This window comes from Anomaloglossus baeobatrachus, chromosome 1, assembly GCF_048569485.1.
Source record: "Anomaloglossus baeobatrachus isolate aAnoBae1 chromosome 1, aAnoBae1.hap1, whole genome shotgun sequence".
Taxonomy (NCBI): Eukaryota; Metazoa; Chordata; class Amphibia; order Anura; family Aromobatidae; genus Anomaloglossus; species Anomaloglossus baeobatrachus.
The window spans coordinates 757,291,062-757,318,480 of record NC_134353.1 but is presented as its reverse complement, the minus strand read 5'-3'; the positions used below and the strand labels follow the sequence as shown (position 1 = coordinate 757,318,480).

Genomic DNA, 27,419 nt, shown 5'->3' with positions numbered 1-27,419 from the left:
AGTCCCCTCGCTGTGTTTCTAAAAGAACCAAGATGAACAAGTCATGGCTCTCAGAGGACTTTTCTTCCCCTGGGTCAGCCAGGGGACGGGAAAGGCACGCGTATTTTTGAGAGTGCTTCATGCAAAGCATCTTTTTCATCTTGAAAATTGGGTCAACTGATGCCAGTCAAGTGGGGTGTGTGTGGCCCAATTAGTGTCAACGAGGGAGACTGTGGTTGGAGTCCCCTCGCTGTGTTTCTAAAAGAACCAAGATGAACAAGTCATGGCTCTCAGAGGACTTTTCTTCCCCTGGGTCAGCCAGGGGACGGGAAAGGCACGCGTATTTTTGAGAGTGTTTCATGCAAAGCATCTTTTTCATCTTGAAAATTGGGTCAACTGATGCCAGTCAAGTGGGGTGTGTGTGGCCCAATTAGTGGAAATGAGGGAGACTGTGGTTGGAGTCCCCTCGCTGTGTTTAAAAGAACCAAGATGAACAAGTCATGCCTCACAGAGGACTTTTGTTCCCCTGGGTAATCCAGGGGAGGCGAAAGGCACGTGTATTTTTGAGAGTGCTTCATGCAAAGCATCTTTTTCATCTTGAAAATGGGGGTCAACTGATGCCAGTCAAGTGGGGTGTGTGTGGCCCAATTAGTGTCAACGAGGGAGACTGTGGTTGGAGTCCCCTCGCTGTGTTTCTAAAAGAACCAAGATAAACAAGTCATGGCTCTCAGAGGAATTTTCTTCCCCTGGGTCAGCCAGGGGACGGGAAAGGCACGCGTATTTTTGAGAGTGCTTCATGCAAAGCATCTTTTTCATCTTGAAAATTGGGTCAACTGATGCCAGTCAAGTGGGGTGTGTGTGGCCCAATTAGTGTCAACGAGGAAGACTGTGGTTGGAGTCCCCTCGCTGTGTTTCTAAAAGAACCAAGATGAACAAGTCATGGCTCTCAGAGGACTTTTCTTCCCCTGGGTCATCCAGGGGACGGGAAAGGCACACGTATTTTTGAGAGTGCTTCATGCAAAGCATCTTTTTCATCTTGAAAATTGGGTCAACTGATGCCAGTCAAGTGGGGTGTGTGTGGCCCAATTAGTGTCAACGAGGGAGACTGTGGTTGGAGTCCCCTCGCTGTGTTTCTAAAAGAACCAAGATGAACAAGTCATGGCTATCAGAGGACTTTTCTTCCCCTGGGTCAGGCAGGGGACGGGAAAGGCATGCATATTTTTGAGAGTGCTTCATGCAAAGCATCTTTTTCATCTTGAAAATGGGGGTCAACTGATGCCAGTCAAGTGGGGTGTGTGTGGCCCAATTAGTGTCAACGAGGGAGACTGTGGTTGGAGTCCCCTCACTGTGTTTCTAAAAGAACCAAGATGAACAATTCCTGGCTCTCTGAGGACTTTTCTTCCCCTGGGTCATCCAGGGGACGGGAAAGGCACGCGTATTTTTGAGAGTGCTTCATGCAAAGCATCTTTTTCATCTTGAAAATGGGGGTCAACTGATGCCAGTCAAGTGGGGTGTGTGTGGCCCAATTAGTGTCAACGAGGGAGACTGTGGTTGGAGTCCCCTCGCTGTGTTTCTAAAAGAACCAAGATGAACAAGTCATGGCTCTCAGAGGACTTTTCTTCCCCTGGGTCAGCCAGGGGACGGGAAAGGCACGCGTATTTTTGAGAGTGCTTCATGCAAAGCATCTTTTTCATCTTGAAAATTGGCTCAACTGATGCCAGTCAAGTGGGGTGTGTGTGGCCCAATTAGTGTCAACGAGGGAGACTGTGGTTGGAGTCCCCTCGCTGTGTTTCTAAAAGAACCAAGATGAACAAGTCATGGCTCTCAGAGGACTTTTCTTCCCCTGGGTCATCCAGGGGACGGGAAAGGCACGCGTATTTTTGAGAGTGCTTCATGCAAAGCATCTTTTTCATCTTGAAAATTGGCTCAACTGATGCCAGTCAAGTGGGGTGTGTGTGGCCCAATTAGTGTCAACGAGGGAGACTGTGGTTGGAGTCCCCTCGCTGTGTTTCTTAAAGAACCAAGATGAACAAGTCATGGCTCTCAGAGGACTTTTCTTCCCCTGGGTCAGCCAGGGGACGGGAAAGGCACGCGTATTTTTGAGAGTGTTTCATGCAAAGCATCTTTTTCATCTTGAAAATTGGGTCAACTGATGCCAGTCAAGTGGGGTGTGTGTGGCCCAATTAGTGTCAACGAGGGAGACTGTGGTTGGAGTCCCCTCGCTGTGTTTCTAAAAGAACCAAGATGAACAAGTCATGGCTCTCAGAGGACTTTTCTTCCCCTGGGTCAGCCAGGGGACGGGAAAGGCACGCGTATTTTTGAGAGTGCTTCATGCAAAGCATCTTTTTCATCTTGAAAATGGGGGTCAACTGATGCCAGTCAAGTGGGGTGTGTGTGGCCCAATTAGTGTCAACGAGGGAGACTGTGGTTGGAGTCCCCTCGCTGTGTTTCTAAAAGAACCAAGATGAACAAGTCATGGCTCTCAGAGGACTTTTCTTCCCCTGGGTCAGCCAGGGGACGGGAAAGGCACGCGTATTTTTGAGAGTGCTTCATGCAAAGCATCTTTTTCATCTTGAAAATTGGCTCAACTGATGCCAGTCAAGTGGGGTGTGTGTGGCCCAATTAGTGTCAACGAGGGAGACTGTGGTTGTAGTCCCCTCTGTTACGGGGGGCTGTCTGATAATAACTTAAAGGAGTATCAGACAGTCAGGGTCCACCGTGCAAAGACTCTGCTGCAGACTATGGCAGAGTGCAATACCTCTGTTAACTCACAGAAGGATATAATAAGTAAGTAAAGCAATTCCTCCCTTACTTGGAGGGTGTGTGGAATGATCTCTGTTAATAATCACAGAGACAAAGGCAATGTGTGCGAAATGGCACCTACCTAGGTCCGCTCTTCTAGTGGTGCAAAAGAGACGAACAGCAGCGTAAGCCGCACAAAGCTCCTACCTGCGTTCGCTCCACTAGTGTGCGAGGACACGAACCACTAGATATGGCACCTGCCTAGGTCCGCTCTTCTAGTGGTGCAAAAGAGACGAACAGCAGCGTAAGCCGCACAAAGCTCCTACCTCTGTTTGCTCCCCTAGTGTGCGAGGATACGAACAACTGCCAGACGCAGTATAAGGAACGTTACCCTAGCGGCAACGTCCACCTACGAGTCGAATCACAAGGCCCAGCCAGACCATGTGCCTCAGGCACCTGCCTATGTCCGCTCCCCTAAGAGGTAAGGGTACGGACAGCAGCCGAAGCTGTAAGGTATAAGAACGCTACCCTGCCGGTAGCGCTCACCTTGCATAGACAGAGGAATGCCTAGAGGAACGTGCACAGGGCGTCTACCCTCATGCATGAACCAAGAGGACTGAGCGCCATGCGGCGTGTGTCAGGGTCTTATATAGACTCTGTGCCTCATCCAAGATGGAGGACACCAGAACCAATCGGCTGCCAGAACGACAAGAGTGACGTCATGCTGGCCTATCACCGAGCAAGGCGTCACAAGCACATGACCAGCGACCAATCGGCATAGAAGGTGTCAGAGACATGTGACCTCGTGTCAGCGATGATGTCACCCGCACATGTGCAATGGCTCCAAGATAGGACTTAGTCTCCAGCGCTCGCACATGTGCAGTAGCAAGAAATCTGGACTTAGTCTCCAGCGCTCGCACATGTGCAGTAGCAAGAAATCTGGACTTAGTCTCCAGCGCTCGCACATGTGCAGTAGCAAGAAATCTGGACTTAGTCTCCAGCGCTCGCACATGTGCAGTAGCAAGAAATCTGGACATAGTCTCCAGTGCTCGCAGCAACCGTAACAGTACCTCCCCCTCAAGGGCCCCCCTCCCGGCGACGCAGGTAATCAGCAACTAAGTCGGGAGCATGGACAGCCTCCTCAGGCTCCCAAGAGCGATGTTCCGGGCCGTAGCCCTCCCAATCTATCAAGAAGAACCTGCGCCCTCTAACCATCTTAGAACCAACTATGGCTCGTACCTCATAGCTAGAGCGAGAGGAATCAGAAGCAGGAGAGTGCACTTCACGAGCGTGAGGTAAAATTGCCGGCTTTAGCAGTGAAACATGGAATTTGTCATGGATCCTAAGATGGACGGGTAACTTCAATTGGTAGACTACAGGATTTACCTGTCGAAGAACCTCATAAGGACCCAGGAAGCGAGGAGCAAATTTGACAGAGCTCACTCTAAGTTTCACGTTTTTTGCAGAGAGCCACACAAAGTCCCCTGGAGAAAAGACAGGAGCCGGGCGACGAAACCGATCGGACACCGTCTTCATACGGTCCTTAGCTGCTTGGATTGACTCTTGAGTCCGATCCCAAACCTCTCTGGCATTAGTTGCCCAGTCGGCCACAAGAGGAGGAGGTGCAGCAGCGGGAAACGGTACCGGTACCCTAGGGTGTTGCCCATTATTGAGTACGAACGGTGTCTGCCCAGTGGCCTCAGCCAGCGAATTGTTAAGGGCAAATTCTGCCCAGGGTAGGAGGGAGGACCAGTTATCGTGGTTCTCAGCAACAAAGTGTCGAAGGTATATAATCATGGATTGATTGGTACGCTCAACCAAACCATTGGTCTCCGGATGGTATGCCGAAGATAGATTCAACTCAATTTGCAGAAGGCTACAAAGATCTCGCCAGAAACGGGAAGCAAATTGCGGGCCTCTATCACAAATGATACGATCTGGCATCCCGTGAAGCCTAAAGACATGCTTGAGGAATAGTTTGGCTAGTACCCTGGAAGATGGGATTCTCGATAACGGTACGAGATGAACCATCCGGGAGAAATGGTCCGTAATGACCCACACAAATCTATGTCCCTGTGAACATGGAAGATCACCCACAAAGTCCATGCCTACCACCTCCCATGGTCTATCTGGCACTGGTAAAGGATGCAAGAGCCCAGCCGGTCTCTGCCGTAATGGACGGTTGCGAGCACACGAGTAGCAGGAACCGACATATCTCTTGACGTGGCTGGCTAAGTGTGGCCACCAATACCACCTCTCCAGTAACTCTCGTGTCCGTCTAATACCAAAATGCCCACCCACCTTTGAGGTGTGGGCCCATGACAGTATATCATTCTGTCGATCAGGCGGAACAAAGGTCTTGCCCGGTGGGATTTGGTCTAACGTCACAGGCGAGAGCGTATGAAAAACCCTGGAGGGAAGGATAAGACGAGGTTCGTCAATCTCTTCCTGGGTAGAAAGCATAGAGCGAGACAGGGCGTCTGCCTTGTTATTCTTACTCCCAGACAGATAGTTGATGGAGAAGTGAAAGCGGGAGAAAAACAAGGACCAGCGGGCTTGCCGAGGATTCAGACGCTGAGCGGTTTGTAAGTACGTCAGATTCTTATGGTCTGTATAGACCTGGAAAGGATGTTTCGCTCCTTCCAGCAAGTGACGCCACTCCTCCAAGGCTAATCTCAAGGCGAGCAGTTCCCTATCCCCAATGGTATAGTTTCTCTCTGCCGGTGAAAAGGTTTTAGCAAAGAAGAAACACGGCCTTTTTCTACCTGCACCGTTCTTTTGATACAAGACCGCACCAGCACCCACTGAAGAGGCATCAACCTCTAAGAGGAAGGGCTTACTCTCATCGGGTCTTTGAAGAACGGGAGCAGTTGAAAAGTGTCTTTTTACTGCCTCAAAAGCCTGAGATGTCTCAGTAGACCAGGCTTTGGGATTAGCACCTTTCTTAGTCAAGGCCACCAAAGGGGCCACCAAAGTAGAAAAATGGGGTATGAACTGCCTGTAATAATTTATGAATCCTAAGAAGCGTTGCACCGCCTTCAAGGAATGAGGTTCGGACCATTGCAGGACAGCAGAGAGCTTCGCAGGATCCATAGCCAGGCCCTCTTGTGAGATAATGTAACCCAAAAAAGGCAATGAGGACTGCTCGAATACACATTTCTCGAGTTTAGCAAACAATGAGTGCTCCCTTAAACGGAAAAGGACACGAACGACATCCTGACGATGAGTCTCCAGATCAGGAGAAAAAATCAGGATGTCGTCCAGATACACCACTACTGAGGATAACAGTAAATCCCTGAACACATCGTTTACGAAGTCCTGAAATACTGCGGGTGCGTTACATAACCCAAAAGGCATGACGAGGTATTCATAGTGACCGTCTCGGGTGTTAAAAGCGGTCTTCCATTCGTCACCCTTTCGAATTCGTACCAAGTTATACGCACCCCGCAGATCCAACTTCGTAAAAACTTGAGCTCCTCTCAGTCTGTCAAAGAGCTCCGAAATTAAAGGTAATGGGTATTTGTTCTTTATTGTGATTGCGTTGAGACCCCTGTAATCTATGCAGGGACGCAAATCACCCTCTTTCTTCCGAACAAAGAAAAACCCAGCTCCCGCGGGAGAGACAGACTTACGAATGAACCCCTTCTCTAAACTCTCTCTTATATAGGTCGACATGGCCTCCGACTCAGGTATCGACAGGGGGTAAACCCTGCCTTTAGGTGGAACCGAACCTGGGATAAGGTCTATGGCACAGTCATACGGCCTATGGGGTGGAAGAACCTCAGCACCCTGTTTGGAGAACACGTCAGCGAAATCCAGATAGGGTGTAGGTATGGGAGAGAGATCAGTAGATGCAACCGCAATGACCTTAGGTGGTAAGGGAAGACATCGGGACGGACATTTCGAACCCCAACTAATAATGCTGTCAGACTCCCAGTCAATGTGAGGAGCATGAGTCCGAAGCCATGGGAGACCCAGAAGGATGTCGTCTATACCTTCAGGCAAAACAAGAAAAGAAATCTCCTCTATGTGACCCTGAGACAGGGAAAGGCGCAAGGGAACTGTCCTCAATGTAATGGAGTCAGACAACATAGTTCCATTAACAACACGGACAGGAATAGGCGCCTCTAACATGATAGAGGGAATATTGTGTCCCTTTACAAATCCTGAGGACACAAAAGTCCCGTCAGCTCCGGAATCCACAAAAGCCATAATAGGCCATGTATTCTCAGATAACGAGAGCTGACCTGGGATACAACACTTAGAGGGTGCAGAAGACGTCTCTAGTAACCCCCCTCTAATGGTTACTAGACCAGGGAGTTTCCCTGACGACTAGGACACTTGTTGGCATAGTGCCCAGCCTGACGACATACGTAACATATAGGAGGACCAGACTTGCGTAGTCTGGAAGACGTATGACCTAACTCCATAGGAGTGGGAGATGTTTCAGATGCTGAGGAAGATGGTAGTGGACCCTCAACAACTGGAATAGCCCGATGCTTAGGGCGTGAGGAAGAGACCTCGAGTCTACGTTCCTTATGGCGTACATCGATCCTCGTTGCTACTGTGATCAAGTCCTCCAGAGAAGCAGGGACCTCACGAGTAGCAAGAGCATCCTTGACATAGCCTGCCAACCCTCTCCAGAAGATAGGAATCAACACCTTCTCTGGCCAATCTAGTTCTGCCACCAGAGTTCTAAAAGCAATGGCATAAGAACTAGTGGATAACGAACCCTGAGATAGATCTAACAGTCTCAGGGCCGCATCATGGGTAACCTGCGGACCCATGAATACCGCCTTAAGAGCATCAAGAAAGTCTTGATGTCTCAGAGTAACCACATCAGAGCGCTCCCATAGGGGAGTCGCCCATTCTAAGGCTTTGTCCTGAAGTAAGGAGATGATAAAGCCTACTCTGGACCTCTCCGTAGAGAAGCGAGAAGAGTTGACCTCTAGGTGTATCTGACACTGACTAATGAAACCACGACATGATCTGGCATCGCCAGAATATCTGTTTGGCAGAGCAAGTCGAGGATCATGTGCAGATGTCACCATGGTCTGAGGTTTATCCTCTATACTCTTGAGCCGTGACTCAAGTACTTGTATGTAACGGTGTAACTGCTGATATTCTGCCATAACTGCCAGACCCTTGGCTCAGTCCTAATGTTACGGGGGGCTGTCTGATAATAACTTAAAGGAGTATCAGACAGTCAGGGTCCACCGTGCAAAGACTCTGCTGCAGACTATGGCAGAGTGCAATACCTCTGTTAACTCACAGAAGGATATAATAAGTAAGTAAAGCAATTCCTCCCTTACTTGGAGGGTGTGTGGAATGATCTCTGTTAATAATCACAGAGACAAAGGCAATGTGTGCGAAATGGCACCTACCTAGGTCCGCTCTTCTAGTGGTGCAAAAGAGACGAACAGCAGCGTAAGCCGCACAAAGCTCCTACCTGCGTTCGCTCCACTAGTGTGCGAGGACACGAACCACTAGATATGGCACCTGCCTAGGTCCGCTCTTCTAGTGGTGCAAAAGAGACGAACAGCAGCGTAAGCCGCACAAAGCTCCTACCTCTGTTTGCTCCCCTAGTGTGCGAGGATACGAAAAACTGCCAGACGCAGTATAAGGAACGTTACCCTAGCGGCAACGTCCACCTACGAGTCGAATCACAAGGCCCAGCCAGACCATGTGCCTCAGGCACCTGCCTATGTCCGCTCCCCTAAGAGGTAAGGATACGGACAGCAGCCGAAGCTGTAAGGTATAAGAACGCTACCCTGCCGGTAGCGCTCACCTTGCATAGACAGAGGAATGCCTAGAGGAACGTGCACAGGGCGTCTACCCTCATGCATGAACCAAGAGGACTGAGCGCCATGCGGCGTGTGTCAGGGTCTTATATAGACTCTGTGCCTCATCCAAGATGGAGGACACCAGAACCAATCGGCTGCCAGAACGACAAGAGTGACGTCATGCTGGCCTATCACCGAGCAAGGCGTCACAAGCACATGACCAGCGACCAATCGGCATAGAAGGTGTCAGAGACATGTGACCTCGTGTCAGCGATGATGTCACCCGCACATGTGCAATGGCTCCAAGATAGGACTTAGTCTCCAGCGCTCGCACATGTGCAGTAGCAAGAAATCTGGACTTAGTCTCCAGCGCTCGCACATGTGCAGTAGCAAGAAATCTGGACTTAGTCTCCAGCGCTCGCACATGTGCAGTAGCAAGAAATCTGGACATAGTCTCCAGTGCTCGCAGCAACCGTAACACCCTCGCTGTGTTTCTGAAAGAACCAAGATGAACAAGTCATGGCTCTCAGAGGACTTTTCTTCCCCTGGGTCATCCAGGGGACGGGAAAGGCATGCGTATTTTTGAGAGTGCTTCATGCAAAGCATCTTTTTCATCTTGAAAATTGGGTCATTGGTTGTAGCTGAATGATGGTATTTCATCTGTGAGATACCCACCAGCTACATTCAGCCAGAGATTCTGCATCTGTCAAGGTAATGCAGCCCAGTGGGTGAGCATAACCTGCGTCCACCTGCGCCGCTGGCATCGACTCCTCTCCCATCATCAGCACTATTCATGAAAGGAACACGTTGTCACCTGGCGACCGGAGTACAAATTGACGGAGCGGACTCCGTTGGTGACTTAACAGCCGTGTGCGGCAATGATGCAAACCTGGCTGCGGGCCATCCTCAGGGCGATGTGACACACGTGCCTTGTATGGCTCACGTGTTGAACCGAATTCTCCAGCAATTTTTAAATCACCATCCCGGCCTACATGGCCTTGTGCAGCGGGCACGCTCGCTATGTGCTCACTTACATCGTGCGCACACAGCAGCTCAACAACTTTCATCACTCCGTAAGTCTTAGAGTCTGGCAGTTAAACGCCGGAAATGCGATGTTCCGACATGCAGGAATTGGAATCTGCACATGTTGGAGCGTGTGTGGCAGCACCGCAGAGCCCTGCTGAAATACGGTATGACATATAGCCTGGGATAACTTGATCAAGAGGTGGTGCAGATCACGCTCCTGGAGTGGTGTCAGATCAAGGACCTATGCACCCTGCTACACAGTTTACAAATGTCGACGAAGATGTTTAGCACTGGCAATGTCATTCTCAGCGTGACAATTCTGGTCATCTACATGATGGAGCACACTGTAATTATTATTCGGAGTCAGGTGTTGGGACAAGAGGAAGGGGAGGAAGTACAGGAGGAGTCATATGCGGAAGGGATAACAAGATCTACGAGGTCCAGATGGTCAGCGGCACCTATGCGGCATTCATGGTGAGGGAGAGGGATTAACAAGGGCGCATAGTATCAGCAAAAAGTGTTGATGAAAGTGCAGGAGCCCATGAAGAAATGGAGGACGAACTGGCGATGGGCATGGAAGACTCAGCAGATGAGTGAGAGCTTGCTCACATTTCAGTTGTGCGAGGTTGTGGGGAGAGGGCAGAGGAAGGATGCACGATTCTCACCTCTCTGCCACCAACACACCAAGGACTTGGTCCTCCTGGATGCACAAGACACATGAGCGCCTTCTTGCTGCACTACCTACATGACCCTCGGATTGTATGAATTCGAAGTAATCCTGAATACTGGGTTGCCACACTGTTAGATCCCCGGTACAAGACAAAATTTGGCAAACTAATTCCTGCCATAGAAATGGACGCACGTATACAGGAGTATCTGCAGAATGTGGTACGCAATCTTAGATCTACTTTTCAACTAAACACCAGTGCTGCACAGAGTGAATCTCAACGCTTTGTCATGGATAGGAGGAAATGGTCTTTTACTTGTCCACATCGGAGGGACCGAGGGATGGCTGCTGTGCTGAGATGGCGTTGAGTACGGTGTTCCTGCAGAGTTGCACTTTTGGTCATATACCAAAATGAGTTGAAAAAGGACAGATGCTGGTGGAAAGGGGAACAGGTGTGTTGGAAAGGGGAAAAAAGTTTGGGTCCGTGGATTTGGTGGTTAAGCAACTGTAACATTTGCTGAAGAAACACCATCTGTTACAGTGGGACTGGCAGATTTGGATAAAGTGGTATATACTATGTTACCGCTATATAACGAAAATTAATAAGAAAAGAAAGAGAAAGGTATATATCCCCATCAGCAGTCAGTGTCCACCGTGCTCCCAGTTGGAAAAGGAGAGGTTGGCAACTGGAAGGTTTGGTGGAGGATACAGAGCTGTGTGGCTATGAAACTAATAGTAGCCTGAACCGAGTTAGACCCCATTCGGATCTGGAGACTGTGAGCCCTGTTAGCGTCACAGGGTCCACATGCCCACACAGCCCAGGAACTCCCTGTTAACAACACAGGGGCCATTGAGTACGCTGACCGTGTGCGTAGGGGCACACCTGTGGACAGCAGGCGCATCAGCAGCAGCAGGCCTGTTAATGCCACTGGGCTGCACAAGCAGGACTGGTAGGACAGGAGCTGGTCTTAACCGTTCTGCGTTACCAACTGTGGTGGTGGCCTGCATCGACACCCTATCCCTGCCTACCTCTGGCCTAAAGCTGCAATGGGTTCAACACATGGAGGTGTGCTCTTTCGTAGCATAATAGAAGACTGCGCACCTCCTTGTTGGCTCCAGCCCCTTTTATAACCTGGGTCCGCCCCAAACCAGGGTGAACCACAATGCACCTCCTGGAGACAAAAGTAGAGTGACACGTCATGAGTGGCATAACTAGCGTCCTATTTGGAACCGCAACGTCAATGATGACCTCATGGCTGCCATGACCCAAACACCTCACCAGTCATCGTCTGACCATCAATAATGCGGTGACAAGTCATAGGGGTGGGCCTCTGCAAGCCATTTGGGAGGACACCTGATGCCCTGTGGTCTATATGGGACCCCCACATCAGGGGCAGGGCCAAAGAGTTCATTACCGGACCTAGTCTCTGATGCAGGAAGTGCCTGAGCATGCTCAGTAGCATGAAATACAGTCTCTGAAAAAAGACTATCAGCTTTAGCATGGTGTCTAGGCACAAAACAGGACTTAGACCCGGCACGGAATGCAAGCACCTGTGTAAAGAGGCTTTTCACACTTAGTGTGGGAGCATGCGCTGTATCCCGAAATGAAGACTTAGCGTCAGGAATAACACAGTCAGGCTGAGCATACTCACTAGGCGAAACACTGTAATTAGGCTGCAGCTGGGGTAAATCGGCACACGCATGCGCACTAGCTGCCTCTCCACCCTTAGACGTGGAGGGGAAATTGCTCTTGGAGATGCTGTCTATGAACAGAAGGAAAAGCTAAAGGAAGCCTGACTTTCTATCCCTCCGAATTATGAAATGCAGCAATGAATTCCATGAGTTTGCTATAACATTAGCGTAGCAAAATGTGCATGAGGGTGTCATGTAGAGGTGCTATAAATAGCTTGTCACCAGTGGGGCACTAATGGAATACAACAGCCAGTTCTATGATGCCACAAAATGGCAGTATTTTTTTCTATCATTATAGCTTATTAAAAACAGAGCAGGAGGGTGTCATGTAGAGGTGCTATAAATAGCTTGTCACCAGTGGGGCACTAATGGAATACAACAGCCAGTTCTATGATGCCACTAAATGGCAGTATTTTTTGCTATCATTATAGCTTATTAAAAACAGAGCAGGAGGGTGTCCTGCACAGGTGCTAGAAATAGCTTGGCACCAGTGGGACAATAATGAAATACAACAGCCAGTTCTATGATGCCACTAAATGGCAGTATTTTTTGCTATCATTATAGCTTATTAAAAACAGAGCAGGAGGGTGTCATGTAGAGGTGCTATAAATAGCTTGTCACCAGTGGGGCACTAATGGAATACAACAGCCAGTTCTATGATGCCACTAAATGGCAGTATTTTTTGCTATCATTATAGCTTATTAAAAACAGAGCAGGAGGGTGTCATGTAGAGATGCTATAAATAGCTTGTCACCAGTGGGGCACTAATGGAATACAACAGCCAGTTCTATGATGCCACTAAATGGCAGTATTTTTTGCTATCATTATAGCTTATTAAAAACAGAGCAGGAGGGTGTCATGCAGAGGTGCTGCACATAGATTTGCAGTAGTGTGAATAGACAAAAGTAAAATAGCCACGTTTAGGATGCCACTAGGTACACTGAGTGTTTGCTAGTATAATGGCTTAGTTTAAAAAAGTTGGAGTGTGCAATGCAGGCAGACGTGCTGCAAATATCTTTACAATTGTGTGAATAGACAAAAGTACAATAGCCACGTTTAGGATGCCACTAGGTACACTGACTGTTTGCTAGTATAATGGCTTAGTTAAAAAAGTTGGAGTGTGCAATGCAGGCAGACGTGCTGCAAATATCTTTCCACTAGTGTGACTACACAAAAGTACAATAGCCACGTTTAGGATGCCACTAGGTACACTGACTGTTTGCTAGTATAATGGCTTAGTTAAAAAGAGTTGGAGTGTGCAATGCAGGCAGACGTGCTCTGCAAATGTCTTTGCACTAGTGGGACTATAGCAAAGTCCAATAGCCACGTTTAGGATGCCACTAGGTACACTGACTGTTTGCTAGTATAATGGCTTAGTTAAAAAGAGTTGGAGTGTGCAATGCAGGCAGACGTGCTGCAAATATCTTTACAATAGTGTGAATAGACAAAAGTCCAATAGCCACGTTTAGGATGCCACTAGGTACACTGACTGTTTGCTAGTATAATGGCTTAGTTAAAAAGAGTTGGAGTGTGCAATGCAGGCAGACGTGCTCTGCAAATGTCTTTGCACTAGTGGGACTATAGCAAAATCCAATAGCCACGTTTAGGATGCCACTAGGTACACTGACTGTTTGCTAGTATAATGGCTTAGTTATAATGAGTTGGAGTGTGCAGAGGACAGGAGGGTACAGTGCCAGGATTGTGGGTATTGGTAGAGGAATGGAAGCCTGCCTTTCTATTCCCTCCTAATGGTGAAATGCAGCGACGAAATCCTTGACCTTGGCTACACAGACGCTGTCTCTGTTTTCAGGACCTGTCACCTATGGCTCTCTGACCCTGCCGGTTTGAGCCCTTAAAAGGACTGCTAGAAAGTGCTCTCCCTAAGCTGTCTAACGCTGTGTATGGAGCGCATACAGCTGTATCGGCGATAGGACTCAGGAGGACGGAGCTGCGACAGTGATGTCTGACACCAAAGACGCAGAAGAGATAATGGCGTCCTGGAGGAAAATGTCCGGTTTTATAATGCAGGGACATGTGACATGGACATCCTATCACACATGCTGTTGCTTCTCTGGCTAAAAGTCCACTTAGCTGTGTGTGTGTCTGGGATTGGCTGACATGCTGGCCCGCCCCACTACACACGCGCTTAGGGAAGGAAGACAAGGAAAAAAAAAAAAAAAAATGGCGATCGCCATTATAGAAACAGCAGTGATCTGAAGGCGCTGTTCACGCACACTATACACTGAAATGTCATAATAGTGTGATTCACAGAGTGACTTACACTATTACAGCAGAAACCAAGCTAGGATTTAGCTGGTCTTTTGCTGCTAGAACCGTTCTCGAACGTTTCTAGAACTATCGAGCTTTTGCAAAAAGCTCAAGTTCTAGTTCGATCTAGAACAGGCCCCAAAATCACTCGAGCCTAGAACTGGAGAACCTCGAACCACGAACCGCGCTCAACTCTAGTAAGGACCTCACTGAGCATGTCCGTGAGGTGGCAGGCCCTGATAGGGCAGAGGGTGTCAGGTGTCCTGATGACGTGGCAACTCCGGACTGGCTCACAGAGGCCCGCCCCTATGATCTGGCACCTCAGTATTGGTCGTCAGACGATGACTGGTGAAGTGTTTGGGGCGTGGCTGCCATGAGGTCATCAATGATGTGGCGGTTCCGGATAGGTCGCATGTGACGTCACTGATGACATGGCACTCTGCTATTGGACCTTGGTGGTTCCACCCTGGGTTTGGGGCGGACCCAGGTTATAAAAGGGGCTGGAGACAACATGGAGGTGCGCAGTCTTCACTTTTGCTCAGTCAGAGCACACCTCCATGTTAGAGCCTCATTGCGGCATAAGCCTATGTTGGGAAGCGGTAGGTAGGGTTAGGCGAACGGTGCCTGTCACGCCAAGATTCGTGGCTCGGCACATCAGGGTCAGGCGCCGTGCTTCCCTCCTGCCGTTCCAGTCTTGCTATAGCAGTCCAGTGGCGTTAACTGGGCTGCGGCTGCTGTGCTTTCTGTCCGATTGTGCCCCCTACGCACACGGACAACGCACCTGCTGCGCCACCTGTCTGATTGTGCCTCCTACGCACACGGACAACACACCTGCTGCGCCACCTGTCCGATTGTGCCCCCTACGCACACGGACAACGCACCTGCTGCGCCACCTGTTCGGTTGTGTCCCCTACGCGCACGGACAGCGTACCCCAGGACCCCTGTGGAGTTAACAGGGTGTTCCTTATCCTCCTCGGCTTCCCGGTCAACGCTACTGGTGTACCCATCTGGCCTGACGTGTCCTACACACACGTGGCCAGTCGAGAGGTGGCCAGAAACGCTAATCGGAGGACCGCTCGGCCTGACATGTCCTACACACGTGGCCGACAGGGCGTTTTCGTGGCGGTTTTCCGGTCAACGCTACCTGGTTACCACCCGGCCTGACGTGTTTCCTGCACACGTGGTTGGTGTAGCGCTAGGTGCACCAAAACGCTAATCGGGTTGTCGTCCGGTCTGACGTGTCCCAACACACGTGACCGGTTCCCAGAGTTCCTGGGTTATCTCAGAGCCATCCAGCTCTATAGTCTCCGCCTAACCCTCAGGTGCCAGCAGCTCCTTTGTCATCTGGAGCACGGTGGGCCCCGACTGGCGATTAGGATATATACCCCCTGGTCCTAATCTGCCGGTCCCCCCGTAACAGAAATAGTAGTTAAACGTGGAATATTGTGCAATAGAGTTAGTATAAGGCTAAGTTCATAAAAAAAAGTCCACAACTTTTTGAACAGCCCAACTACATTGGTGCTAGTGCTGCCTGTGTAAGGTCAGGGTTATTTTTTTCACAGCATTCTGACCGAAAAAACAGTTATGTGAATGTACTCTAATTCTTGTTGTTTCATGTAATGTCTGTTTTTTTGTACAATTCATGAATCGTGTCCCTTTCATTTACTTTTTTTTCTAGTTTACAGCCCTATTTGTAATAATAAATGATTTGTTATTATTGTCTATTTATCATCTATTATTGTATATTTATCATCTTTCCACGATTTGCATTTTTATTGTGACCATTGCCCTTATTTATAATTCAATCATGTAAGCGCATACTGCTCATATTATTAATTGATAATCCACAATCATGGCACATTCCGTTCCTTTCAGTTTTATCATTTTCAATCATGTCTAGTGAGATTTGTGTTGAGACCGGCACAACTCCAAAATGGTCATGCTCGAGGAAAGTCTTAACTTAATGTAGAGTAAATCTCTGTACTGAAAGAGATGGATGGTAGCAATTCTTAGTGCTAATAATGTATTTTTATTTTTTAACCTGCAAACAGGAAGAGCAGAAAGAGTTCAACGCTTCGACCAACAGTGGTCTTTGTGGAGGTCATCTGTATATGTGGAGAGCAGAGGTTAAGGAAGATAATGTAGTGGAAGTAAGGCAATCTTCCGTAGCCCCAGCTCTCCACATATACAAATGTCCTTGACAAAGACCACTGTTGGTCAAAACATTGGACATTATCTGTCCTTCCTGTTTGCTGGATCAAAAATAAAATACATTAGTAGGAAGAATTTCTTTCTTCCATCTTTTCAGTGTTGAGGCATAGTCTACGTGTAGTGTTGATAGTACAATATTTACACAAAAATTCAGGTACTTCCTTCTAATATACAGTTAGGTCCAGAAATATTTGGACAGTGACACAAGTTTTGTTATTTTAGCTGTTTACAAAAACATGTTCAGAAATACAATTACAGTTAGGTCCAGAAATATTTGGACAGTGACACAAGTTTTGTTATTTTAGCTGTTTACAAAAACATGTTCAGAAATACAATTATATATATAATATGGGCTGAAAGTGCACACTCCCAGCTGCAATATGAGAGTTTTCACATCCAAATCGGAGAAAGGGTTTAGGAATCATAGGTCTGTAATGCATAGCCTCCTCTTTTTAAAGGGACCAAAAGTAATTGGACAAGGGACTCTAAGGGCTGCAATTAACTCTGAAGGTGTCTCCCTCGTTAACCTGTAATCAATGAAGTATTTAAAAGGTCTGGGGTTGATTACAGGTGTGTGGTTTTGCATTTGGAAGCTGTTGCTGTGACCAGACAACATGCGGTCTAAGGAACTCTCAATTGAGGTGAAGCAGAACATCCTGAGGCTGAAAAAAAAGAAAAAATCCATCAGAGAGATAGCAGACATGCTTGGAGTAGCAAAATCAACAGTCGGGTACATTCTGAGAAAAAAGGAATTGACTGGTGAGCTTGGGAACTCAAAAAGGCCTGGGCACCCACGGATGACAACAGTGGTGGATGATCGCCGCATACTTTCTTTGGTGAAGAAGAACCCGTTCACAACATCAACTGAAGTCCAGAACACTCTCAGTGAAGTAGGTGTATCTGTCTCTAAGTCAACAGTAAAGAGAAGACTCCATGAAAGTAAATACAAAGGATTCACATCTAGATTCAAACCATTCATCAATTCCAAAAATAGACAGGCCAGAGTTACATTTGCTGAAAAACACCTCATGAAGCCAGCTCAGTTCTGGAAAAGTATTCTATGGACAGATGAGACAAAGATCAACCTGTACCAGAATGATGGGAAGAAAAAAGTTTGGAGAAGAAAGGGAACGGCACATGATCCAAGGCACACCCCATCCTCTGTAAAACATGGTGGAGGCAACGTGATGGCATGGGCATGCATGGCTTTCAATGGCACTGGGTCACTTGTGTTTATTGATGACATAACAGCAGACAAGAGTAGCTGGATGAATTCTGAAGTGTACTGGGATATACTTTCAGCCCAGATTCAGCCAAATGCCGCAAAGTTGATCGGATGGCGCTTCATAGTACAGATGGACAATGACTCCAAGCATACAGCCAAAGCTACCCAGGAGTTCATGAGTGCAAAAAAGTGGAACATTCTGCAATGGCCAAGTCAATCACCAGATCTTAACCCAATTGAGCATGCATTTCACTTGCTCAAATCCAGACTTAAGACGGAAAGACCCACAAACAAGCAAGACCTGAAGGCTGCGGCTGTAAAGGCCTGGCAAAGCATTAAGAAGGAGGAAACCCAGCGTTTGGTGATGTCCATGGGTTCCAGACTTAAGGCAGTGATTGCCTCCAAAGGATTCGCAACAAAATATTGAAAATAAAAATATTTTGTTTGGGTTTGGTTTATTTGTCCAATTACTTTTGACCTACTAAAATGTGGTGTTTGTAAAGAAATGTGTACAATTCCTACAATTTTTATCAGATATTTTTGTTCAAACCTTCAAATTAAACGTTACAATCTGCACTTGAATTCTGTTGTAGAGGTTTCATTTCAAATCCAATGTGGTGGCATGCAGAGCCCAACTCGCGAAAATTGTGTTACTGTCCAAATATTTCTGGACCTAACTGTATGTATTATTTTAAGAAGTCTGCTTAGTATTTTAAAGGTTCCCTTTATTCAGTCTGTTGGTTCTCTTGTTCTTATTTTTATAATGTCTTGAACAATTGTCCTATTTAGTTCTTTAATGTTTTTCTGTATTGGCCAGCTGCCTTCTTCTATTGAAAACAGTAGTGGACACACTATTGGGGAATTTTCATTGCTAAGGAACATTATGGTATTAGAATAGCCTTGAAGCCACAAAATAACAATGGGCTGATGTAGTAGTCAAAAAAGCTATTTTGCAGTGGACATTTTGGAACTCAAAATTATTAATTTGATTTCTCATTGGAATACATACAGTTGAAACCATAAGTTTCCATACACTATCTAAAAAGACATATATGCATGTTTTTCTCACTATCTGACATCAAATCAGAATCAACCTTTCCTGTTTTAGGCCAATTAGGAACCAAAATTATTTATATTTGCCAAATGCCAGAATAATTAGAGTAAAAATGTTTTAAGGCATTTTTATTACTTTCCTCAAAATAAAATGTTTACATACACTTAAGGGCCATTTAAATGCTGCGACATCGCTAATGATATATCGTCGGGGTCACGGTGTTTGTGACGCACATCCGGCATCGTTAGCGACATCGCAGCATGTAACACCTATGAGCGACCTTAAACGATCGCAAAAGAGGCAAAAATCGTTGGTAAATGTCGTCGTTCATTTACCAAAAATCGTTGTCTGGTCAGTAGTGAGGTTGTTTGTCATTCCTGTGGCAGCACAAATCGCTATGTGTGACACCGCAGGAAAAAGGAACAACCTCGTACCCGCGGCCGGCCGCAATGAGGAAGGAAGAAGGTGGGCGGGATGTTCGTTCCGCTCATCTCCGCCCGTCCGCTTCTATTGAACGGCTGCTGTGTGACATCGCTGTTACGCCGCACGAACCGCCCCCTTAGAAAGGAGGCGGTTTGCCGGCCACAGCAACGTCGCAGGGATGTTAAGCCCGTGTGACGGGTGTAAGCGATGTTCTACGCCACGGGCATCAATTTGCCCGTGATGCACAACAGACGGGGGCAGGTACGCTCGCTAGTGATCTCGTTAGCGAGATTGCAGCGTGTAAAGCACCTTTTAGAGTACTATGCCTTGGGACAGCCCATATGATGATGTCATATCGTTGGAAGCTTCTGAGACAAATTAGAGACACTACGGTGGATGTACTTTAATGCACACCTGAAACACACTGATTCTATGTGTAGTATCATGGGAAAGTCAAACAAAATCAGCCAAGATCTCAGGAAGAGAATTTTGGACTTGCAAAAGTTTGGTTCATCCTTGGGTGCAATTTCCAGATACCTGAAGGTGCCTTGTTCATCTGTACAATTATACGCAAGAAGAAACAAGATGGGAATGTCCAGTCATCGCACCACTCAGGAAGGGGATAAGTTCTGTGTACCAGAGATGAATGTGTGCTGCCCTGCAGCGATCGAACCCCTCGGATCCGGGTGTGATTACTCATGGCTCGAGGGTCTCCGGACCAGGGGGCTAGCGGCCACACTCAAATGAAGAAGGGGCTATTAACAGGGGAGATATAGTTTGTGACACCACCCATGGTGTGCAGTAACGGGGAGTACCGCCGTTGCCGATGGGAGTACCCGGGGGTGATGGAATGTGGGCAGCCAGATGACGTTACCCTCAATGGGAAAGGAAGGCCCCAGGACTCTGGATGGTGGGGTGCAGGGGAGCGCAGGCTTGCTGGAAGCAGGGGATGACCATGTACTCACTCAGGTTGGTTATTGTGGTGCTGGATGATGTTTTGTAAAGTCATTACAAACACATGCTGCAGGTGAACCAAAAGTCCCAGTGCACCACTGCTGCATGGGAAGGGGAGCACGTACAGGTATCCGCTCCAAATAGTATTGCTTTTGCTGTGTCCCAATTTAGTCTGTTGTCTTGGGAGCTTCGACTCCTCGTCCCCTCACACTATGGGGCCTACTACTTCATTTCTCCTGGGGGCTCCAACCTCCAGTTCCCTTTCCCTTTGAGAGGTTCTACTACATTTCCTCTCCCTTTGCTCCCCTGGAGCTGACTGACTTGTCAACTCCCACCAGTCTGCTTAACCCTTTGGAGGGTGGCTTTTTCCTCTCTAGACCTACCCACTGGCTTGTCTGTCCTGTACTGGTGTGAGTGTGGATTGGGGATTTGAATACGGTTGGTAGCAATACCACTGGGTGGAACCTGGAACAAAAGAGGGTGGGTTTTGAACTATAAGGACAGGAGTGCAGTTACTTGTGACACCCTGACTAGTGCAGGGGCGTCACAAATGTGCTTTGGTCAGACATGTGCATATCAACCCAAGAACAAAAGCAAAAAAGACCTTGTGAAGATGCTGGTGGAAGCTGGTAAGTTTGTGTCATTATCCACAGTGAAACGAGTACTGTATCAACATGCACTGAAAGGCCACTCTGCCAGGAAGATGACAATACTCCAAAAGAAACATAAAAAAGTCAGATTAATGTTTGCAAATGCACACAGAAACAAAGACCTTAATTTTTGGAGACATGATCTGTGGTCTGACAAAACTAAAATTGAACTGTTTGGCCATAATGACCATCGTTACATTTAGAGGAAAAAAGGAGAAACTTTGAAGCCTAAGAACACCATCCCAACTGTGAAACACGGGGGTGGCAGCATCATGTTGTGGGGTTGTTTTGCTGCAGGAGGGACTGGTGCACTTCACAAAATAGATGGCATCATGAGAAAAGAAGATTATGTGCAATTCTGAAGCAACATCTCAAGACATCAGCCAGGAACTTAAAGCTTCGGTGGAAATGGGTCTTCCAAATGGACAATGACCCAAAGCATACTGCCAAACTAGTTATAAAGTGGCTTAAGGATAACAAAGTCAATGTTTTGGAGTGGCTATCACAAAACCCTGATCTCAATCCTATTGAAAATTTATGGGCAAAGCTGAAAAGGCAGGGGCGAGCAAGGTGGAGAGAGGAAAAGGAGTAGATCCAGCACCAAAAATGTATATATAAAATAAAGAATCATTTATTCCATTATTATTTAAAAAACAATAAAAAAAAAAAGGGCACTACATATAAAAACTGCAGGCATGGAGTTCCATTTTGGCACTATTCCTCAAGACACAAGTGTGCAGACTGCCAATATGTGCTCACCTATGAGTAAGGACGTTTTTTAAATTATTTGTCCGAAACGCGTCAGGTATTTCCATGCCTGCATTTTTTTTTATATATAGTGCCCTTTTTTGATTTTTTTTTTAATAATAATGGAATAAAAGTTTGTTTATTTTATATATACGTTTTTGGTGCTGGATCTACTCCTTTTCCCCTCTCCTGCTTGTTTGCCATACTAAACCTGGCCTGTCTGGAAGAATCCGTGCACCATTCTGAAGCCCTGAGGCACCCGCTACAGGTAAGCTGAAAATCTTCCTTTTTTGCACATGTCTTAAAACATTCTCCCTCTCATTTTTATGGCATTTGGCAAATATGAATAATTTTGATTCCTAAATGACCTAAAACAGGAAAGGTTTATACTGATTTGATGTCAGTGAGAAAAACATCCAGATGTGTCTTTTTAGATAGTGTATGGAAACGTTGGTTTCAACTGTAAGTTGAAGAATGGGTTAACACTATAATAGTACGCTCATTTCTAATATTAGTATTTTGGATGCCAGACACACAAATATGTGTTTGAAAGCCACAAATCTCTTACAATAACACCTCACAAGTACTGTATATACTGGAGGGAATTAGGGTAATTGGATTTCAACAATAATTAAGTGCATTCATTAAATGACTATGACTGATGTTACCTTATGGGAGTCAGAATGGCCAGTTGCTAGGTTTACTATGACTACAAATTGCCCAAAGAAATTCCCCACGAGATCCTGGCAAAGCGGAGTTATCTGTAAAAATGGACCAGTGTTTTCAAAGGACAGCTATATATTAATGTTCTAATGGAAAGAAGCCTGTCTATTAAACTGCCAAGTACTGCTGCTTTTCGCCAGTATCCTGTCAGAAATGTACCTATTATTTTTGAAACATTTATATTACTTCTTTTTCAGCACTTTAAGATACAGTATAAAGTGTGTTCTCCATTATTTGATTAAGCCTTATAGAGGATTCTGTTTAGTATAAATGCTGAATAAATCTTACAGTTCAACATTAGGAATTAAATAATAAAATACGGTTTTGGCAGGGGAAAAGAATTTGTTGATGTGCACAAACTAATAAAGCTCTATTCATTCAGCAATCACCAACCTACCGTTCAGCACAGTTGTCCTGGCAACGAAACACTGTCATCTTTTTGTAGTCGAAAAAGGACACTCCACGGAGCGCTCTTTGCCGCGTGTCATCCATGTAGCATCCAATATATTTTGCTGCAAAACAACAGAAATGAAACATGTTAAAGGCAGTCTGTAATGGGACTTCATGCCATAACAAGCTTAGAAATCCTATAGAAAACTGCTTTGTATAGTATTGCACACTTGCTTGTATTGTCTCCGATCTTTAATAGTCAAATTTCTAGCAGTGAGATGAGAATCAGTTAATATATCTTGAGCTACTTGCAAATACAGATTTATAAAGGTCGGCCAACACTTCAAGATAATTATTTTCTAGGTATAGTTGTAAAATAATACACAAAGGCATACTCACCTTCCGGCTCTCCTACAGATCTGTGATGAAGCAATGTCCATTCTGTTTAGAAGTTACAAGGACCGCTGCAGCTTGTGATTGACTGCAGTGGTCATATAATCATAGAAAGGTAAGTTGGAAGGGACCTCAAGGGCCATCGGGTCCAACTCCCTGCTAGTGTAGGTTTTCCCAAGTCATCCCAGCTATATGTTTATCCAGCTTTCACTTGAAGATTTACATTGATGGAGAGCTGACCACCTCCCGTGCTAGCCTGTTCACCTCTCTGACTGCCCTTAGTGTCAGAAAATTTTTCCTAATGTCTACTCTGAATCTCCTTCCTTTTAGTATCGTTCCATTGCTTCTTTAGCTAATGAGAACAGGGTAGTTCCCCCTGCACTGTGCCTACCTTTCAGATATTTGTTGACCGCTATTAAGTCTCCTCTCAGCCTTCTCTTTTGCAAACTAAACATTCCTAATTCTTTAGCAGATTTTCATATGACATGGTTTGCAGACCTTCTACCATCTTGGTTGCTCTTTTCTGGACTTGCTCCAATATATTGATGACTTTCTTGAATTGACAGGCCCAGAAATGTACACCATATTCCAGGTGGGGTCTGACCAGGGCAGACCACACCTAGAATACTGGTCAGGTCAGGTGATTAGAAAAGCATGTTATCAGAAGTTTATTTTGTGACACGCTCTTTTAGTTACCTAACGCGTACAGACAAACTACACTTTGTGAGATTAAAAGTTATTGAAAGATTGCCTGATAAGCCATTTCATTATTCAGTTTGACTTATTACCTCACTATTTAATTACAAATTACAGAGAAAGAGGGTCTGGAGTTGATTTTAAGGGGTAGTTTGCACGTTGCGACATTGCTAGCATTGGCTAGCAATGCTGAGCACGATAGTACCCGCCCCCGTCGCACATGCGATATCTTGTGATAGCTGCCGTAGCGAACATTATCGCTACGGCAGAGTCACACGCACATACCTGTCCTGCGACGTTGCTCTGGCCGGCGACTCGCCTCCTTCCTAAGGGTGTGGGTCGTGCGGCATCACAGCGACATCACACGGCAGGCGGCCAATAAAAGCGGAGGGGCGGAGATGAGCGGGACGTAAACATCTCGCCCACCTCCTTCCTTCCGCATAGCCGGTGGAAGCAGGTAAGGAGATGTTCCTCGCTCCTGTGGCTTCACACACAGCAATGTGTGCTGCCGCAGGAACGAGGAACAACATCGTATCTCCTATTGGTGCGACATTATGAAAATGACCGACGCTACACAGATCATCGATTTTCAACGCTTTTGCGATCGTTTATCAGCGCATCTAGGCTTTACACATTGCAACGTCGTTACCGGCGCCGGATGTGCGTCACTTTCGATTTGACCCCGAGGATATCGCAGAAGCGACGTCGCAGTGTGCAAAGTACCCCTTAGTGTTGAATTTGGTGACTTTTCATGGAAATTTTAATTATGTAAGTCGAAGTGTTGCAAGGCCATCATTAATGTGAATCTGTCATCAACTTTAGATTCCTAATGGAATAAATTGCTATGTAGGTCTTGAAAATGCAGTTAAGTGATACCTATAAAGCCCCAAAGTGTGCCCCATCATGGAAAAATCCTGTCCTGAGCATATATGCTTATGAGGCTGGAATTGATTTGGGCAGACTGGTACATGACAAGTGCATGCGCTTTCTACAACATCCCCACCACCTTCTAGGTGCTTGGCTGGTGTAGGGTGAGAAGGGTGACACCAGGCATTTACTAGAGAAGAACACTCATGATCACCCACAATGCATTTTCAACCCATTTGTATCATACTTTCATATTATTAATCAGTATTTTTTCACTGCTATTCATTCTACTCAGGGAATTAAGATTAATTACAAATTCCCTCCAGAGAGGTTGGCTGGATATCAAAATTGGAGCGGACTGCACGCCATTTTTTAAAAATATTTGTTTCAATAATTTTAAAAAACGGCACATGGGGTTCCTTTTTTTTTAATACACAGCCAAGATCAGCACACGATTGGAGGCTGCAGCCTGTAGCCATTTGCTTTATCTGAGCTTGGTATGATAATATGGGAGGACCCTAGGCGAATTTTTTAATGTATTTATTTTTACACCACTATAGAGATGCAGACAGCGTGTGTGATTCCAAGCAATCATGCATGCTGTCACACAGTGTTGGGGTGCGGTCTGATTGCAGCCAATCAGAGACACCGGGACTGCCAATAGCCTGGCGAAGCAGTGAATATGTATGAGGTTACTATCATTAAGAAAAATAGAAAAATCCAAAAAATGTATTGGAAAAGTTTTTCTTCAATTAAAAAATAGTCTTTATTATACAAATTTTAAAATCCAATGTTCCACAGTCCAGAGCAGATAAAGAGGTGTTAGTCACACAGGACAAATCTATCATTAACATGTCTATTGATCCTGTAATTTCTATAATTTCTCTACTTTTTCTTCTTGGTGATGCAATTTCAATGTTGAAAAAGTTTTAGTCAGATGTGGAAAATGATGCAAAGTAAGAATGCATTCAAAATGTAAATATTTATAGGTTATTTATACCAATTTACAATATGCAAAGGGAAGGAATAATAGGGAAAACAAAATCAAATGAATATTTAGTGTGAGCATCCTTTGCCTTGAAAACAGCATCTATTCTTCTAGTTAAACTTTCACAATTCAGATATTTTGTAGGATTATAGTTAGCTGTATGAGTAACCAATGGTGATAATAATCATCATTTTTATATATAGACTAGAAGGTGGCCCGATTCTAACGTATCAGGTAGTCTAGAATGTGTATGTAGGTTAGCAGATTGAAAAATAATATGATCAGTAAGTCTTGAATAATGATGGTTCATTTTTTGCTCGTTGGTTTCCTGCTGTGCAGCACGCATCGGCGTGTTTGACAGTGGGAGACCAACGATCTGAATGGGCAGGGAGCCGGGGTAAGCTAGTAACCATGGTACACATCGGGTAACTATGCAAAGCGGTTTCCATAGTTACCCGATGTGTACGCTGGTTAACAACGGGGTAAGCTAGTGGTTTCACACATCCGGCTTCTCTCCACTTTGTCGGATCCGGCGTGCTGTCGTAGGCTGGTTTCAGACGTCCATGTTTTAGGTACGTGTGACATCCGTTTTTAACACAGATGTCACACGTACCCATGTTATTCTATTATGTGCCTCACATGTCTGTGTTTGCACACGGACCGTGTGACTTTTTATGACCCCGCACGCACGCACGCAGGCATCTCCGGCAGCACGGATGTCACACTGATCACACACTGATGTGATCAGTGTGACATCAGTGTAAAAGATACCGGAGAAAATATGGGTCTTTTTAATAAAAATATTTTCTATATTTACTTCTCTCCAGCGATACTGTCTCCGGCTCTGCTGCCTCCAGCTCCTTATCGCCGCTCATTATACTCACTGAATATTCAGTGCCCTGTGGTGCTGGAAGCGGGAACAGCGCTGGGGACTTCAGTGCCAGGGACTGCATCGCTGGGTGAGTATACAGCAGAGTGTGTGTGTGTACATGCATGTGCGCTATGTGTGTATGCGCTCGGTGTATCTATATGTGTCTGCTATGTGTGTTTATGTGCTCAGTGTGTGTGCTGTGTGTGTGTGTGTATACATGCATGTGTGCTATGTGTGTATACATGCATGTGCGCTATGTCTGTCTGCTATGTGTGTATATGTGCTCAGTGTGTGTGTGTGTGCATGCATGTGCGCTATGTGTGTATACATGCATGTGCGCTATGTGTGTCTGCTATATGTGTATATGTGCTTAGTGTGTGTGTTTATACATGCATGTGCGCTCTGTATGTATGCGCTTGGTGTATCCATGTGTGTCTGCTATGTGTGTATATGTGCTCAGTGTGTGTGTGCTCAGTGTGTGTGTGTACATGCATGTGCGCTATGTGTGTATACATGCATGTGCGCTATGTGTGTCTGCTATGTGTGTATATGTGCTCAGTGTGTGTGTGTGTGTGTGTGTGTTGATAGGCTGCCAGGAGCGGGAGGCAGCAGAGTCAGAGAAAGGAAGTAAATATGAAAAATATTTTTATTTCACACACCCGTGTTTTCTCCAGTACCTGTCACACGCATGCAAACACGGATGACACACGTATGACCATAACCATATATGTGACTGGTACCTGATTAAACACGGACGTCTGAAAGCAGTCATATACTGTGTACAGTACAGTGGCCGCGCCGGAACTTCCTGGTCACATGCTCCGGTCACATGACAACACGTGATCAGAGCTTGTCCCGCGGCCACTGTAGTGTACGCAGTGCAGGGGAGCGCACCGGATCCAACAAAGTGGAGAAAAGGTAAGTAACTATTCAAAGCGACAGTGCTGATGTGTGCCGGGAGCCGGGGTAAACTAGTAAACTAGTAACCATGTTACATATCGGGTAACTAAGGAAAGCAGTTTCTATATTTACCCGATGTGTACCATGGTTACCAGCCTACGCCGACTCCG

The 27,419-nt window shown here is 46.2% G+C and overlaps 1 protein-coding gene across 3 annotated transcripts in view; it reads right to left on the bottom strand.

Moving 5' to 3' along the window:
• WSCD2 (WSC domain containing 2) overlaps positions 1–27,419 on the bottom strand; it is a 685,960-nt gene that overhangs the window by 232,965 nt on the left and 425,576 nt on the right. For all 3 annotated transcript variants that reach the window (XM_075324018.1, XM_075324011.1, XM_075324026.1), the window contains one exon: positions 22,542–22,656. In XM_075324018.1, coding sequence (XP_075180133.1) covers positions 22,542–22,656 — 115 coding nt within the window. The remainder of the gene's footprint in view (positions 1–22,541; positions 22,657–27,419) is intronic.